This window comes from Thamnophis elegans, chromosome 5 (assembly GCF_009769535.1).
Source record: "Thamnophis elegans isolate rThaEle1 chromosome 5, rThaEle1.pri, whole genome shotgun sequence".
Taxonomy (NCBI): domain Eukaryota; kingdom Metazoa; phylum Chordata; class Lepidosauria; order Squamata; family Colubridae; genus Thamnophis; species Thamnophis elegans.
In genome coordinates, this window is record NC_045545.1 from 35,175,338 (window position 1) to 35,194,553 (window position 19,216).

The 19,216-nt window shown below is 33.7% G+C and overlaps 1 protein-coding gene across 1 annotated transcript in view; it reads right to left on the bottom strand.

Annotated features, from left to right (window-relative positions):
- Positions 1-961: 961 nt before the first annotated feature.
- The window catches only part of ELAVL4 (ELAV like RNA binding protein 4), a 115,538-nt gene continuing 97,283 nt past the window's right edge, over positions 962-19,216 (bottom strand). The window contains 8 exon segments of the mRNA XM_032218421.1: positions 962-1,077; positions 1,080-1,288; positions 5,328-5,366; positions 7,447-7,552; positions 7,555-7,668; positions 8,261-8,338; positions 8,341-8,373; positions 8,376-8,412. Coding sequence (XP_032074312.1) covers positions 962-1,077; positions 1,080-1,288; positions 5,328-5,366; positions 7,447-7,552; positions 7,555-7,668; positions 8,261-8,338; positions 8,341-8,373; positions 8,376-8,412 — 732 coding nt within the window.

Consider the following 19,216-nt stretch of genomic DNA (forward strand, 5'->3'; position numbering starts at 1 on the left):
CCTGAAACTCATCTCCTGCTTTTGGGTTTTTGACTGTGGGTACTGTGTGCCTGGGGAAGACTACTCTCCTGTTCTGTATTTAATATTTATTACAAGCTATGAAAAGATACGAAGATCATCTGTTTGTAGCCCATCCTTCAAAAAAACAATCTACTTAATCCAGTTTAAACACACATTTTGATCTCTAAAAGTTACCAGTGCAGTATGAACATGACAAAAGTTGTCAATTTCCCCTAAATTAGCCAGTCAAAATATTTTCTCAAATCCAGGTTCTCTGTAAAAATTCTTTATATTTTATAAAAATAGATTTTTCTTGAAACCCATTTTCAGCAAAGAGACCACCTCTTTGGCAACATTGTTAATGTTATTAAACTGTTATGTCATCAGGTATCCCCCTTTTACCCTATCCCTAACAGAAGACTGCTTAGTTCACATGATACAAAAGAAAAAAGGAAAAATAAAAAGAGTTGCAAAATTATACTTCGTTTTGCAATTTTTATTATCCTCTTTAATTTATGCTGGGGGTTTACCAATCTGATTGAATCAAACATTTTGGAAAAAAAGAGCAAAATTTGCTAATTCCAGTGGTTTGTAAAAATGATTTTAGGTTTTTCATTTATTTTCAAATGAGTGAATGGTCATCTTAAAAAGATCCACCTTCAAGGAAGATAGTAAAACTAGCTGGCCGGGTTAAAATCCCTGCACTTTTGTTATTTATGTATATTATATTCAACAACAACAGCTATGAAAGAACATCAAGGCATCAAAGATTTTTGTTTTTTTTTTTCTAAGCATTATAAAATCCTTTTCCTGTTCACAAGATATCCAATGTTTAATACTTAGCAACACTGGCTTATAAAAGTCCATGGTTGAGTATAAGCCTTGAAGAGTTTTTTGTTTGTTTGTATATATATTTATATATTTATATATATTTATAATTATTATTATTAAGGATATGAATTCAGGATTTATGGGTTTTGTTGGTTTTAAAGGAAACTTGCAATACTCGGTCTCCTAAGCGGTATCCAGTAAGGCTGGCAATGGCCATAGCAGCTTCATCGTAGTTGGTCATGGTACAAAACCAAACCCTTTGCATTTGTTGGTATTGAAGTCGCGGATCACTTTGACGTTATTGACTGCTCCAAAAGGGCCAAACAGCTGCCACAGCACACTTTCATCTGAGTCGGGTGATAAATTGTAGACAAAAATACACCATCCAGTCCCAGTTATGGCCAGGAATATTCATCCCCACAAGCTTGTTCATCCATCAATTGTGATTGGAGAAAACCTACCAGATTAACATTGAAGAAAAGAAAAAAAGAAAAAAGACAGAAGGAAAACCAACCTAAAGATCAATTTTCAAACATGACATTTTTTGATAAAAATCAATTCCAGAACTTTCCCAAAAACCTGTGAATAATGCATATCATGATATTGTATATTGTATAAATACACCCCATGGAGAAAACGGTGAAACTAACAATCTCTACTGAAAAGAATGTGGTTAGTTAGCAATTAAAACCTCCCACAATTTATCACATGTTTTTCTAGTTGTGAAAATGGCACAATGAAAATGTATATGCATATGGGGGTGCACATAATTTACCCAATAAATCTACGGGAAACAATGAAGATCCTAGAAAAACTATAGCATTTTTCACTTGGTCTCCCACCAAATCTGCCACAAATTATGGTATATAACAGAGAAATTCTCTCAGTTAGAATGATGCATGTGTGCGCTCATACGCTAAACTGATAACTTGTTTGTTTTCTATCAGATTTATTACAGGTAGTCCTTGACTTATAACACTTCATTTAGTAACCTTTCAAATTACAATGGTACTGAAAAAGCTACTTATGACCATTTTCACACTTATGACTGTTGTAACATTCCCATAGTCATATAATCAAAATTTAGACATTGACAACTGACTCATATTTGATGGTTGCAACCTTCTGACAAGCAAAGTCAAAGGGGAAGCCAGATTCACTTAAAAACTGCAGTGATTCACTTAATAACTGTGGCAAGAAAGGTTGTAAATTGGGGTAAAACTCACTTAACTGTTTCACTTAGCAACATAAATTTTGGCTGAATTGTAGTCATAAGTCAAGGATTACATGGCTTTACCATACGATCAATATAATAAAATTTAGCATTTCAAGTAACTAGAACAGTTCTTAGATTGAGATGATGAAGAGCCTTTCATGTTTATCTGTATCATATATAATTTGTAAACTTTGTTTTCTGTCTAGGAGCTTTGTTGTCTCCTTTAAAACATCACATAAGAATAAGCCCTAACTAATTGTGCAATAAAGTATATTCACAAAAATCAAGGGAGCGAAAAGTGGCAATTATAAGCTTATCAGTATGTTCAGTATGTTTAAAAAGCATTGTTATAACATAAATTCAAGCACCATGTGTTAAGTTTGGAATTGGTCATCACCTAGTTTAATCATCTGAATTTAGCTTTAAACATATACTGACAATTTACAGAGTTATCTGTGGGAAATTTGCTCATAATAACGGTATACTTTTTCTTCAAAATATTCCCACTGTATTCAGAATCAGTGTTTATTTTGTGTATTTATATCTTTCCTCCAGGAGCTCACATTTCTCAATTTAAAACCAGAACTACTGGCAGGCTAAAAGACAATTAGCAATTGTCTGAAGACACTATCTTCAAAGCTAGATGGAATTTATATGTAGATTTCCTGAGGACTAGAACAGCATTTGATCCATATCTCATTTGGTCTTATGTAGTATATAGATCACTATAAGAGGAAAAGTTATTAATAGTAACTACTGTACTGCACAATAAACTGGCAATAACTTCCTTATTTATGACTGAAGAACAATAATTCATAATTCAAATTAAGTATAAATTGTGCTGTATAACCTTTCATTTCAAATCAATGAGAACAGTTCCTGTGATGCTAAATAGAAAGAATAGAAATCCCATTGCAATTAAAAAAAAGAAACACTTCAGTAATGGCATGAATAACATTTAAGTAGAAAAATAACTCAATGAATCTTGCCCCCAGAGGATTTCTTTTGATATACATAAGCACTGTGACACAGAACTGAGATTATTTATCCAAAATAGTTTTCCTTTAGTTTACTATTTTAAAACTGGGTAATAAACAGAAACAAAGGTAGGCTAAAATAGCTAAAAACCCACAGTTGGATAGGGCACAGACTACAAGAAATATACAGAAAAATGTGATAAAGGGATAAGGAAAAAATGGTATGGATTTAAGAAAAGGAGCTGTAGATGGCAGCACTATGCCATCCATCCCAAAAAGCAGGATAGGAGCTGGTTAGTACATGGTTAGGAGATCATCTAATGAAATACCAGAGATATAGGTTTTACAGAGGAGACAAAATGAAACAGTCAGAAGGAGCAATGGCAAACAATTGTCATCCTATTGCCAAAGGAAAAAAAGAGATGAGCTTGACTCAGGGAATCTTAAACTATCCTATTTTTTTTTTTAAAAAGAATAACATTTTATTTTTGTGAATCACATATCCTCCACATAGCCTGTCTAACCTAATTATAGTTCTAAAATGAAATTTGGAAGGATGACTATATTCCCTGGTTGCTCCTTCAGTTTTATCCCTATACTGAAGAAAAGTTCCTGCAATATTTGGAGATGTGAGGAAGACTACTGAATCTGAAGTCCTCCAAATCATTTCAAAGTCACTAGAGACAACACATCAAAACTCATTTGAATCAAATCACCCCTCTGAAGGTTAATACAGCCCTATTCTTTAGCCACTGCTATTTCTGTCAAATGCTAAAGACATGTTGCCATTCATTTTTGGCACTTAAGAAACAACTGTTCTTACCAATCCAGCAAACACACAAACACACACACCACTATTTTCTTTTGAGATAAACAACATTGTACAAGGTACAGAACTCAATTCAAACCAGACAGGCTATATATTATACATTTTGAGCTATGAAATCTTGTACAATCACTAATGAGAAGGTTATTGCTAATTTTCTGAACTATACAGATTTAGCTGTATTCATCTGTAGGCATATCCTGTTCCCCAAACAACCTGGAATAATCTATGTGTGAGATGTACATACAATGTAAACATGCAAGGAGACATCGTACATATTGTTTGTCTGCAATATTACATATTTCTGAAATACTTATTCTTTTTCAAGAGAGACAGAATGAATGAATTGGCATCTTTGCTCATAACTTTTGTACATACACTATCGCACTACAGTAAGGATATAAGGCCTTTTATCCTAGATATGTAGCATTTTTGAACTGTAAGTATGTGAAGTAATCCTTCTGTGATTTGTGATATGTATGTATGTATGTATGTATGTATGTATGTATGTATATATGTGTTTTTTATTTGTGCTGATATATATATATATATATATATATATATATATCACAACCCCTGGTATGCCCCAATTATGGGAAGGAAGCTAACTACTTCCATTCTCTGTCAATCGGCTCGTCACAAGAGTCCATCACGACAGAAACCCAATATTTTTATTGTTGCCTTTGTTATATTTGTGTTTTATTTGTGCTGATAAATAAAGGTTCGAATCCCAGTAAGGGTATGGCTAGCTGATGAGAGCTAAATAGCTTGAAATAGATCTATACTAGTCTCCCTTTACTTATTTATCAGCACAAATCACACACACACACACACACATATTTGGTTGTATTTGTGCTGATAAATACATAAAGGGAGACTAGTATAGATCTATTTCAAGCTGTTTAGCTCTCATCAGCTAGCCAATACCCTTACTGGGATTTTCATCTACTACTAACAAGAGCCATAATAATAATTACTGGAAACACTGTTCGTTAAACCTGTAACAAAGAAAACCTGGATCTGATTAAGGTGCATACAGTTACAGTTTAAGAAAAATAAGAAGAAAAGTTATGGACTCCCTAAAATACTTAGCCAATATTAATTTAATCATATTTGCAATTATAAATTTATACTAAATGTCTATTAATAAACTCATATTCAATTAAACATGACCCCACCACCAAAATATTAAACAGAATAGTTTTGGAATCAGAATACTTGTATCTGTTGCACCTAAACCATTTCAAAAAACCTGTACAACAGAAAACATGAAATAAAAGATTTGCACATAACTTTGTATGTGCTTGTGCACATTGTTAAGAAAATGAACTGAAGTCCAAATGAAAAGACAGAAAACGTTTGGCATGCTGGTGGAAAAAAAAGAAGGAATTAAAAACAAAATAAAATTAGTGATTAAAAAAAATTATAGCACCAATCTGTGCCAACATGGACATCTGCAATCTGGAATTCTAATTACCTCTTTACGCCATAGGCCATATTAAGCAAATTGTCCAGCCTGAAAGAGAAGGAGGGTCCCTGGGTTAATGTCTCACAGATGGCAAGATTGCTCAATGGAACTTTTATTAATAATGCTCCATTTTCAAAGAAGGAATTTCAACATTATCCAGTGGGTCTAATCAATCAGGAGCTATAAACTACAATCAATTAATGCCATTTTTAGATGTTCTAGTAATGAAGAAAAGTAACATTCTACAATCTCTACAATAGATCTTGCACAGAAGAATGTTGTTGTGGTTTTATTTTCATACACTATTAATATGAAATTTAACAACTATCATTTGTTCAACTATTTATGTTATTGCTATTCAACAGCCGAATACAATTATGCCAGAAGAATAAGGAAACATGCTGTCTTTATCTCTTTTTAAGATTCCAGGTTCTTCCTGCACACTATGTAATATACATGCAGACCACAGTTACAACCATTTGTTTAATGACTGTTCAAATTACAATGACCTTGGAAAAAGTGACTGATGACCTGTTTTCAAAGTTACTACTCTTGCATCATATCTTGTGGTCACGCGATTCAACCAAGGTAAAATGGTTGTAAAATTAAGTTCGGTCATGTGAATACTTGTTTAATGACTGCATTATCTTAACAACAAGCTATAGTTGGTTGGGGGGGGGGGTTGGTTGCTTGGTAACAAGCTTCTTTTAAGTATCTGTCAGAGCCGCTCAATGTTAAAGAAAAATGAAAATGTTTATCGTGATCAATAAATAACACTAATGAGATTTTCCCTATTTATATATTAATTAGGTCACATTTATTTATTATATATCAAATTTGTACAGTCACTATCTCACAAGAAACAACTCTGGAACAACAAAACATGTCAAAAACCCCACCCATAACATTTTCTAAACAGTCCTAAAATGTTTACTAAAACATTTAAAAAGCAAGAAAAAACAAGAAAGTAAATTAACAAAGGAGCTATCTGAAGATCTCACCAGTTCACTGAGACTACAAGGCTGAGACAAAGATAGCTCTTGAGAGACTTCTGTAAATAAATAGGGATGGAGTTCACATCAGTTTGGAGGGGAGTCACACATCCTCGGCAGAGAAGTATGCTTCTTCAAGCCAATCAAGTGTAATTCCCTAAAAGTTGGGATCTGCAACGTCCTTCTTTTGCCAGATATGATTAGATAAGCAATTGTAATTGGGAAGAGGCGGTCCTCCAGATAAACTGGTCCCATGCTATGAAAGGTTAAAACTGAACTTTGAACCTGGAAGCAGACTGGCAACCAATATACATGGAACCCTTAATCCCAGGATCTGTCCTCAGATTAGCAGTATAATTAAGATAGAAGTATCATAATCAATTATAGCTCACGTAAACTGTATTCAACTGGTCTTCATACCAGTGGAATCTATACTGATGCTTATTGTTACAGTTGTCTGAAAAAGCAAGTCCAATTGTTGAAAAGGCTGCCAAGGAATAATAATATTTAGCAACTGACTGTTTCTATCCAACTTTACTAACACTAATAAAGATTTTCCTGTTTCTTTTTAAGACAAAACTATTTACTTATTAATTAGGAAAGAGTCACAACCCTGGTATGCCCAAAATATGGGAGGAAGGTCACACTTCCACTCTCTGTCTTTGGCTCGTCACAAGAGACCATCCAGACAGAACCCAATATTTTTTACTGTTGCCTTTTTGTATATTTTGTTATATTTGTTATATTTATGCTGATTTATTTATGTATCAGCATAAATATAACATATATATATATATATATATATATATATATATATATATATATATATATATATATATATATATATATAATATATATATATATATATATATATACATACTTACTAACATCTGTTTAGGGGGAAAAATTTAGTGCTTGCTCCTGAACCTCTGATAATCGCAATCCTTGTGGAAAGGGATTTTTTTAATTTTATTTTTCTGTAAAGGATCTTATAATTGCTTTGCAAGTTGGCTGAATGTACATTCTGGCTACAGTTGAAAAACCATCAATTTCCATAGGACTCTTTTTTATCAAATAAATTGTTCAGCTTTAACAATAATAAAACAAATAGGAGAGCAATGCAAAGAGAAAATTACCTGAATCTCTGAGCCTGATGTGGAGAGGTCCAGGGTAGCGTCTGTTGGGGACTGGTACAGCTGGAAAGGAGGGCTTGGCTTGTTTTTTGACTAGGGTTATTAGCAACTTCACAGTAATTGGTTCTGTAGCACCACTTGGCTTTTGGCCATTAAGTCCCTTTATGGCTTCTTCTGCCTCTATTCTCTTATCAAAACGGATAAATCCCACACCACGAGAAACACCTGGAATAGAAAAAGAAGATTTAAATAAATGAAGGAAAAGAAAACTAGAAGACCTACAAGGTCCCTCCAACTCTGTTATTCTGTTAAAAGTTTCAAGTGCTCACCTAGTAGAAATAATACGACTGACTAGGTAAGTTGATTTTCAAAGATATACAGTATAGCGTTTATGCATACTGTAATATATGCAAAGTTTAAAAAAGAGGTGTCTGATTTCATTATATAAAGATAGAATATCAGACATTGCCATATCTTTTAAAGTGTAATTTCTTTATTCATTTCAGCCTTTCCCTGGAGGGCAAATTTTATTCCAGTGGTTGACCCCAAATTTGATGATACATTTGTAATATCGTTCAGACCACAGATTAAATTCCAATTGGTATACTGGGACTAAAGTGGACACATGGCCTCCTTTTATCAATCAAATGGAAATATATGCAACTTTTATATAGTTTGAGAAATGGAACATAGAACAAAATTAAATTATACACTTGATTGTTTACTTCAGTATAAATAATCTCTTCCAGAAGTTAAATAAAAATATGAAAGGAGCAAATTGAAATTTAGACATTTTTAAACAAAAATCTTTTTCAACCTGTTACTTGATCAACCAGAATTCGTGAGGTGATGATGCGCCCATATTGTGAGAAAAGCTGCTCTAGCTCTTTCTGGTCATCGTTTTTGGAAGGCCGCTGACATACAAATTGCATCTCTGATTGATGCTGAACTTGGACGGGCATAGGAAACCTAGAAGTTAAACAATATTCAGTTAAACAAAATATTACATTTTTGGAGAAAAGCTTTAAATGAGAAATAGTTGAAGTCTATTTTCAAGGTGTATTTTTACTATTTCTTTAAATTAATTTCACATTGTTCTATAGGATTTTCTACAATAAGTTGAGAAGCAAAAAATTCTAAGGACAAAAAAAGTGGAAATAATTCAGATGCCTACACAAGGCCTCTAAGGGCCAAAATAAAGCAACTGAAGCTGAGTAGATTTACTTTTCTATATCGATGGAAATTTATAGCTTTGTAATTTACTTCTGTGTACTTGGGATACTTAAAAGATTTACCGTATACAGCATAATCTGTACCGTACAAGTATATACCTAATTCAGAATTAGTGCTTTTCAGAGTTGATTTTTTGCAGATAAATGTTTTCCCATATATATTTGTATTAAAATGGGATGCTCTGGCAACTTTATATACAGTAATAACAGCAAAATTGAATTTGGGTCGGTCTCTGGGACCAGAGATTTACTCTTCTGAGCTTTTGACTCATGCTAGAGCCCATCTTCAAGAAATTTCTCTACTGGAATCCGTGATTTGGGCTATTCTGCGAGTTGTGTTTATGTGACGCCTTCCTATTGGCTGATTGGTGTGTTGATGGCTGGTGACTGGCTGTTGTTTCCTTGTGGGGGAAAAAAAACCCAGGCAATTGCCAGCCATCAACACACCTGTCAGCCAATACAAAGGCACCACATAAACACGACTCACAGAACAGCCCAAACCATATATTCCAGTAGAGAAATTCCCTCCAGCATGAGTGCAAAAGCTCAGAAGAGTAAATCTCTGGTCCAGTGACTGATCCAAATTCGATTTGCATCATTATCCTGGATAATGTATATTTGCCTTCATAGTAATAACCAATAAAACAATACACAAAAGAAACTATATCTTTCTCCTGCACCATTTATAATTATGTTTAATCAGTCTCTTACACAAACAGAAATGTTTAAAATCTATCCTTATGTAAGTATAAGTGAATATGTCTGCCTATCGACTGTGCAAATCATTCAAATAGGTTGTTCAAAGAGTGAAGTACTATTTGGAACCTATTACTCAGAACACTGAGGTATTAAGGCTCTTTTTTGATGTTCTGAGCATACAGGTGGTCTCTGCTAACGACCACTCATTCAGCGACCATTCAACTTGTGATGGTGTTGAACAAGTGATACCAATGACAGGTCTTTGGAGTTCACAGTATCCTTGTGGTCATGTAATTGCAATCTAGGCACTAAACACCCAATCTGTGATTATGGCATCATAGTGTCTCATCATGGTCCCCATCTACAACATCTTTGCTGGTTTCTAAAAAGCAAACTCAAATGAAGAAGCTGCCAAGAAAATGCAAATGGTGACCACGAGACATTCTTGCTTAATGACAGAAACTGGGAATGCCAGAATTGCTGTTGCTAAGTGACATGGTCATGTATTTTCATGCTTTATCTCATCGCTTAGAGATAGCAATTCCAGTCCAAATTGCTATTATTAACCCTAACCTGCACCTGTAAAAAACTTTTAGCTGGAACTGCAACTGAAGGTAAATTCCTGTGTCTCTGAATAGCCTGTACAATCCTAACTTATCTATGCTTATGTATGCATTTGTCCATATATTTTTTATTGAGATACAGAAAGGGAAATACATTTTATTTTCATAATTGAAAATGTTAAAATATATGATTTTGTATAATGGAGAAGGCCTAGTATGCAATTTCTGAATATTATATTTGTATTTAATTTTAACCAATTTAAAAAAGATTTATTCTAAAACACTACACCCTATACTTCTAGCAATCATTAGACATACTATAAAATACTACATATTACTAGTAATATTAGGCATACTATAATTTTGAAATACAAACCCCAAATCGCTTTCTATTCATCTACTAAGAAACATCTCAATACATGTGTGTGTGCTGTTATATATATATATATATATATATATATATATATATATATATATATATATATATATATATATATATATATATATATATATATATCACAAATATAACAAGCAACATCCTTCTCTCCAAAACAGAATTGTTAGATTGATATATTTTCTTCACTTCTAAAAATACTGAGTCAACCCAGAAAATGATAGAAAATGACTCCATTTACCCCCACAATTTATTAAAAAGATAAGCAATTTTTGGATTTACATTGCAATAGTTTGATGTCATGTTTTCAGATCTTTGAAACAGGTAACGTTTTTAAAAAATAAAATTCCAATCTGCATTATGAACAAGGAGAACATGTTACAATAGCGAGGCTTTATTAAAGTCTATGACAAGTGATTTTCACTTTCGAAATTGTTCACACTCAAATTACCCTGGAGCACATGGAGTAAAGATAGAAACTATTCAGAAGCATAGACCAGTAAAGCTCATGATACCATCATTTCAACTCTGACCCAGATACACAAGAATATTCTTACTTGTTGATCTACAATGTTGATCCACATTGATCCAAACCTTATTAATGTGGATTACCATACATTTACAATTTACTTATCCCAACACGATTTGAAAAGAAAGGATTTCAGTCAGACCTGTTTCTATGTTTCTCTGCAAATGACTTTATGTTATAAAATGCTTAACAGACCTTGGGAATACAGGTAGCAAGGCAATTAAATGATGCTGGGTGGGGGAGTGTGAGATGAGGAATTCTACATTAATTGCACTGAATATAAGTTATGCAGGACAATAATTTTGGTAGGTTTTCAAGGTCTTCCAGCAATAAAGATTGTTCCAAAAATCTAAAGTTTTTTGTTTTTTTATGTTGCCTGTGTTGCAAGACTTGATACTTTTAGACAAAAATAAGCAACCCGATTTGTAGTCTAATTAATCTAAGGGGTCAAAAGGAAACACACTTAAGTACTGTACCTTAAGTGAATTCAGCCCTTCTGGAATGACCTCAAATGTCATCTGAATTAATTGGTAGCACAATTAGTTAGGTTTTAGTGTAACATAGTATTATCACTCTATTTAGACTTCTGCTATGAAGAAACTGACAGCCTTTTTTACAACAAATGAAGAGATCATTAAGAATAAAAGGCTAGCATCCCACCCATGCCCAGAGAGCCTGTTCCAAGGCGTAGAAGTTTTAAAAAGTGCAAAGATTATATGATATAATAATATATATTTATTATTTAATATTTATTATAATGATTATAATCTAATTATAAAACTAATCGGTAAAGTTGAAAACTATTTTAGGAGAAAGAGAACAAAGCAAAGAATAGGTGAAGTTTATGGATGACCTATGGTTATGAAGTGAGCAAAATTTAAATTAAATAAAAAATGGTCCAAGTTTATTATAAAATACTATTTATACAGTATTATTCAATAATATTATTCCAATTTACATACAAATTTATCTTTAGAACATACTTGGAACAGAACTCATTAATAAACTGGGGAGTACCCTTATAATTTTTTTTACATGGGTATATATGAGATTCTGTTTACCTATCTAGTTTTGATTTAGTGTGCATGTCTTTTCTAGTTTTAGTTAGTTGTTTTAAAAAGATGATCCCTGATGGGATTGGATTTTTAAATACATATTAATAGTAATGTTTTGAAAGCTTCATAAAATTATATGAACAATAAAATTGGTCAGTACACAAATAAGACAGATTGCCAATGATTCAAAGGATTTTTTGACACGTACGAAGAATATCCTGCAGAGAATATCCAAGTGATACTGAAAGAAGCAGCATCAAGTACCAAAAATGTAACAAGTATGGAACAATCTTTTAATTAAATGCTTAACTGCAGACTAAGAAAATATTGAAGAACTTTGCACTAGTGCATGGAGGGCTAATAAAGCTGCCGATATCCAACACTGTCCTTAAAGGAAATGAGGAAAGTGAACAATTGATATTTACTTCAGAAGATATAAATTTCAAAAGTCTCTTAATGTGCCATAGAAAAAACTTCAGTAGTGTACAAATGATATCCTTTGCCACTGGATTTATGATAATAAGTGTCAAAAAGTTAGGTTGTAAAAACTGGGAAGTAACAGTACCACCAAATATTGGTGATACTGGTAAAATAAGATGACAAACCTCGTTGATGAAAGTCACATGATATTAACTAAACTGATGGTTCCTTCTTTAATAATCTTCACTACAACCTGAAGCAGTATTCGTATCAGGCAAAAAAGGAGAATAGTATGATCTGCCAAATATAATGGTTGCTTTAAGGAAGGTTTTTTTTTTTTTTGCAATAACTTCTCCTACTCAAGTAGTGGTGATTGGACTCAAATGAAAGCAGGCATTCTATAGATCCTATTTATTTATTTGTTTAAACCATTATATGTCCACACTTTCACATCAAGGTGACATTGGGTGGCGTATAAGAAAAAAAACACAAGAATTTAACAAACAAATCATGAGGCCACAATCAGCAATCCCAACTCATAAAGAGGCTCCAACAATATTTAAAGCAGTATGAGTATCAGACAAAAGAAGGGACCTGGCTAGATCTGTAAGGGAGAGTAAGTGACATGAAAAAGAATGGTTTGTTAGCTTGGCTGCCATGCAGGGATTTATATAGGAGGCACTGATCACCTTAATTTGCACCTGGAGAACATACACAATCCAGATGGGTGGTGACTAAGGCATTGTGAGCAAGTAGGCAAAACAAAGGGCTATCTTTTTTTTCTAAATAATGTTAATATTTAATAAAGTATTCATAGTTATTTGTTGTGGCCTGGCAGGAGCCGTTGGCCACCAGGTGGCGGCAGAGCATTGGATCAGAGGGAGTGTTCAGGGAAACACTTGGGAGTTGTTGCAGGATGCACCCCATCAAAGGGTTACTCGACGGAAGGAACAACTGAGTACTTACAGGAGATGATTGCGAGCAGCTGTTGCTCATTGGGATCCTCTCCTGAGTATAAAGAGACTGTTGGTGCCATGCCCTGGTTGCAGAAATCAACGTTCCGTTCCTGTTCTAGTGTTTGTTCTTGTTCGTGTTCACACATCGAGAGAAGCTAACTTGGATAAGTGGCTTGCAGTGTTTTGTGAGTTATAGGACTTTTGCCAGAGCTATTATCTTTGTTTATTTGGGCTTGCAGCCAACAAGAGCTTGGACTGATTAAAAGAAACCTTTTGAGTTATGTAGCTTTTGGCTTTCATTCCTGGACGGAGACGGGAGGTTAGAACAGTTATTAGTGTTAAGGCTAGGGCTCCTGAAAAAGTAAAGTTCTCTGCCTATTATATAATTTGTTTTTACTTTTAATTAGCTAGTGCAGAGCATGAATTTTCTTGGCATCTAGGATTGACCTGTATTCATTATACTAGAATTTGCTGGAAAATGACAAGGAAGGCTTTCTCATCTGTTTTTTACAAGAGGAAATATACAGAAACTTCGGTTCTACCTTATCAAATGGTTATGTTTTAAATCATTAAATATCTTGCAAGCATACTTCTGTTCTGATTTTATAACTGAAGTTCAAGATTAAAAGTGAACTATTCTTACATGAGAATGTATTTATAATTAATTTATTTTGGAAAATATTTGGAAAATGTGCTATTTCAAAAGCAAAGTGAAATTTTATTATTTTTATAATATTTAATCATATAAACCCTAACACAGAACATGATTAGAGGGGAAAAACAATGTACACATGATTAGAGGGGAAAAACAATGTACACATATTTTAAATAATAGTAAAACACAGTGAAGGTTTAATAGCAAAATAAATGTTTTCATCAAACAAGGATATAGTCTTGGCTCAGCCAAAAGCATGTTATTATAGAGCAGAATGCAAGTTTTAAATAGACATTATTGAAATTATGAAATTACATCAATAATTGAGACTATTTTTTTAGGAGAGACTCTCACAAGATCATGGATTCATATTGTAACAGATTGTTTGGATCTCATTATTCAAAGATATGACTATTACCTATCAGATCGCACAGATTAGGCGTCCTCCGAGTTCCATCCGCCAGTCAGTGCCGACTGGCGACTACGCGGAGGAGAGCCTTTTCAGTAGTAGCTCCGACCCTTTGGAACGATCTCCCCGTGGAGATTCGGACCCTCACCACCGTCCAGACCTTCCGCACAGCCCTTAAGATCTGGCTATCCCGTCAGGCCTGGGGATAAAGATTCTAATCCGCCCCACCCGAATGTTGAATGAAAGTTGTGTTTTATTGTTTATTTTTTTTATTCACGTACTGTCTTATGTTTTGTCTTGCACACCCCCTCCCATGAATTGTAAGCCGCCCTGAGTCCCCTCAGGGAAAAGGGCGGCCTATAAATAATAAATAAAATCTAAAAAAAATCTACCTAAATTTCTGTTACAGAAAACTTATATCTGAAAAGACACATTCAGTTGCCTAACTTCTACACAGGCATTTTTCAAGATCTTTTATTCTATGAAAGTGTCTCTATCCACATTACAATTGACTAAGCTGGAGCTCCACTTTAATTTATATGATCCTATATTCATAATGATGTTTTAAGGTACATCAATTTTCTATATCAAGTGACTGAAATTTCAGTTTGGACTCCTCTCTTGTTTATTAACAATTTTAATAGATCATGAAAAAAGGACTAGAAACACAGAAACAATTGTTATTCCAATTTAATATGTCTGTAATTTTAAAACATAATTGACAAAGGCAATTGTTTACAGTTTGAAGAGTCCTGGAATAACAATTGAAAGATATAAATAATCAGAGAAATTAAAAAGATGGCATACCAAATTGAATATCAGTAGCATGAAGTATAAGATTATACTATATGAATGACAATATCAATGTACATCACATTTTTTATTATCCATTTCTTTACACTGTATCTTACAGGAATTTAAATTGAACAATTGTGGAGGGTTTCTGTATTATGATTTTCACACATATTTAAAATGCCATTCACAACAAATGTTACATTTTGAATAGACTTTCCAAAAGACACCAACATTTCAGATGTTTATTGAAATGTTGGCATTTTGTTAATGATTATGTTCTGATTTATACTTGCTAATCTTTAAATATCAGTTAGAAACAATACATAGATAATCTTTAAACAATCGCTTAGGTATTGAGCTACATGGTAAGCTTAATAATTCTCTCTTGTTGCATTCCCAATGGCCTAGCCTTTTGGAAGGGACAGACTTTTGAAAATGAGGAAAATAAGATTCCCTAATTTTTAAGCTTTAAATATGAAAGCTGTTGTATCATATGGATATTGGAGAGGATTGGTAAGGGCATATTATTTTTAATTCATCATAAATATAAAATGAATGCTTAAACTTTTGGACTTCTCCAGAATTTTCTGTATTATCATGTTGCCTGAAGAATTTCTGCATAACTTCTGGGTTGGAAAAGGCTGGTATAAAATTCTGGAATATTAGATTTGTGAGGAAAATTGTTCTGAATACTACATTACTGAATTATTTATATTCTGTGCAATTGTTGCCCATGGGGTAAGGTGGGGCAAATCATGAAGTGTGCTTGATGATGTAAAAGGGAACTTTTTACTCCTGCACAGCTCAACTTGTCCCCTTCAGAAAATTTAATTCAGTTTCAAGCCACCATCCTTATTTGATATTACCTTTTATAACTAAGTTATATAAGACTAATAGCAGAAACTTTTAAAAACTTTAGAAAGAAATTATTCAATTTAGATAAATGGAAGCATCAAGAATAGTGGGCTATAAAGGAAAACAAATAACTTTATTATCACTTCTTTCATTCATACATTTTTTAATTCATGTAAATATGCCTGGATAACATTTTGATCAAGTGTGGCTCCCTCCTCATACAAATTAAGGCTAAAATAATTTTAACACTTGGAATAATTAAAAGCTTGGTGAATACATTTAAAATCTTTTAAAGGCAAGATTTAACAGCCTGTTGAAAACCAATGAAACAGTGTCTGTTTCTCTTTTTAAGGAACACTTCATACTCAGGATTCCTCAAGTTTCCTTGTTCACTGATGTTATTAGCTTTGAACAGTCACTGAATGAGTGATGGTGAATACTATTTGTAGTTGCTTAAATTCTTAAATTCTTACGCTTTGACTTTTATCTTTTTTCTAATAATTCAGAGCTTTGAATTTATTATTTCTTGTCCAGATTAGATGGAGAAAGTCTGAAAGTTGACGTTCATGTGCTCTGCATAACAGCCCACTCAGAAATGGTAAGTGATCCAAAACCATATAGGTGAACTCTATAGTGACTTGCACATTTCCCCCAATCACAGCCCAACACCTTCATTGCTATATTATGATTCCTTGAAAAGAGTCTATATAGTGCATTACAGAAATTTTAATGGGAGAAAGATTATTAAGAAAAGAAATACTGACTAGAGTTTTTTTCTCCAGGAAAGAGTGCAAACTATTCATCAGTTGAAGCTGAGCAAAGATGCTCCTAGCAACAGCAACCCTTGACACTCCAAGAGGATGTTGGATTCTGCATTCTCACTCCTGTTCTGATCGATGAATCTGATATACAGAAAGAGCATAAACCCATCTAGAATAGACTGTATCCAATCTCAGATTATTTTATCTACTCATCAAAGTATATCACATTTTTCCAGGAACTTGTTAACCTGCATATAGTCCATTACTTATCTCCAGAGAAGAATTCAGGATTTTCTTAGCACCAGATCTGATAAGGAGAAATAGAGTGTGATATTTTAGGCACGATTTTAAGACCTAATCCTAACTCTAATTTCCTTATCTAATATACAGAATAGGGTCCATTGCTAAAGCTTGACCTAATTATACCTTTGAATAGAATTCTTTAAGGAACAAAAGGCAAATAAAACATAACATTAAAATGATATAATTATAATATAGTATGTTTCAAAAGCATTTTTATGCAGATGTGATATAATTTTTCAAATAATTTGGATATTAAATAGTTCAGTAAGATGAAAGTGAAAGGAGATATGATAAAGAAGCAACAAAAAATGAAAGAAAAAATGATTATGCAACTCAATAAGTGAAGTGAAATTCCTGAAAGGATTTGCTAGAGAAAACACTACAGGTAGTCCTCAATGTACAACAGTTAATTTAGTGACCATCCAAAGTTATAACACAACTAAATAATGTGACTTATGACCATTTTTCACAAATTCAACCTTTGTAGCATCCCCATGACCATGTGATCAAAATTCAGATGCTTGGCAACTGGTTCATATTTATGACCATTGAAATGTCCCAAAGTCATGTGATCACATTTGCATCATTCATTCATTCATTCATTCATTCATTCATTCTTTCTTTCTTTCTTTCTTTCTTTCATTATATTTGTATGCCGCCCTATCCCGAGGGACTCAGGGCGGCTAACAAGCAGGGGCGGAAGGGGAATACAAACAAGAGACAAACAAGCAAGTTAAAAACAACGCAACAGTCATATCAGATTAAGTGGGGCCGGGAACTCATCAGCCCCAGGCCTGCCGGAACAGCCAGGTTTTAGTGGCTTTGCGGAAAGCTGGAAGGGTAGTGAGGGTCCGGATCTCCACGGGGAGTTCGTTCCAGAGGGCCGGAGCAGCCACAGAGAAGGCCCTCCCCCGAGGGGTCGACAGTCGACATTGGCTAGCAGATGGAATTCGGAGGAGCCCTAATCTGTGGGATCTACTTGGTCGTAGGGAGGTGATCGGTAGGAGGCGGTCTCTCAAGTACTTGCAACACAGTGGTGGGTTGCAAATATTTTTACTACCAGTTTGGGGGCGCTCCTGCATGCAATGCTTCTGCACATGCGCAGAAGGGTCTGGGCACCATCACCGCTACTACCAGTTTGACTGAACCCGGAGCAACCCACCACTGATTTGCATCCTTCTGACAAGCAAAGTAAATATGGCAGTCAGATTCACTTAACAACCAGGTTACTAACTTATCAACATGCACTCACATTATTGGTGAACCGGTTGTTAAAGTATGTGCAGCCCACATCTGGGCAAAACTCACTTAACAACAAAAAATTTGGGTTCAATTGTGTCATAAATTGAGGACTACCTGCATTACTTCCTTAACTTATGCAACATGCTAGAATTAAAATGACCACATTTTAAATGGCTGAAAACTCACTTATTAGTTTTCCCAATTCTATTTCTTGAACATCAGCTTCTTAGCTATAATTAATTCCTAAATATTGAAAAAATAAAGATCAACTCAAGCACTTTTTATTTGTACTTGCTTTTGTATGACAATGTGATAGGACTAAGTATGATAATGAAAAGAACTTATATCCTGGCTATTCCCTTTTCTTTTTGCAGTTTTCTGTAAAGCTACTATGGAGATCTTTGGGATTCTCTGAAGCAACATGATGCAAAATACTGGGGGGGGGGGGGGGGGGAATCACAAATCAGTTACAGTCCCTTCAAAGAATGGAGTAAGTTCTTCTGCTTACCAAAACAGTGATTTGGATCTTAACCCAAATGATTAATTATTGAAGAAGAACTGAATATCACCTAAGATTTATAGTTATATTGAGCATTAACCATGGATTCTCCACAGTTAAGCTTTACTGATCTAACCATAAATTTAAAGGAAACTGTTATGAACAGATTAGTCAGTATCTTTTAAAACACATATTTAATTTAAATCCACCATATTGGAATAGACTGTAAATAAGCAGGTGTTAAGTCCTATTCGTCACAGTTTTTAAATTGTTAATCTACATAGAATTTTACCAGTTAAAGAAATCATGTTTCACTCATAAAAATAAAACACTATTAACAGTATTAATCTTTTATGAATATACAGTATAATAAAATCATGAAGGATAACTACTGAGTGCATAGCTT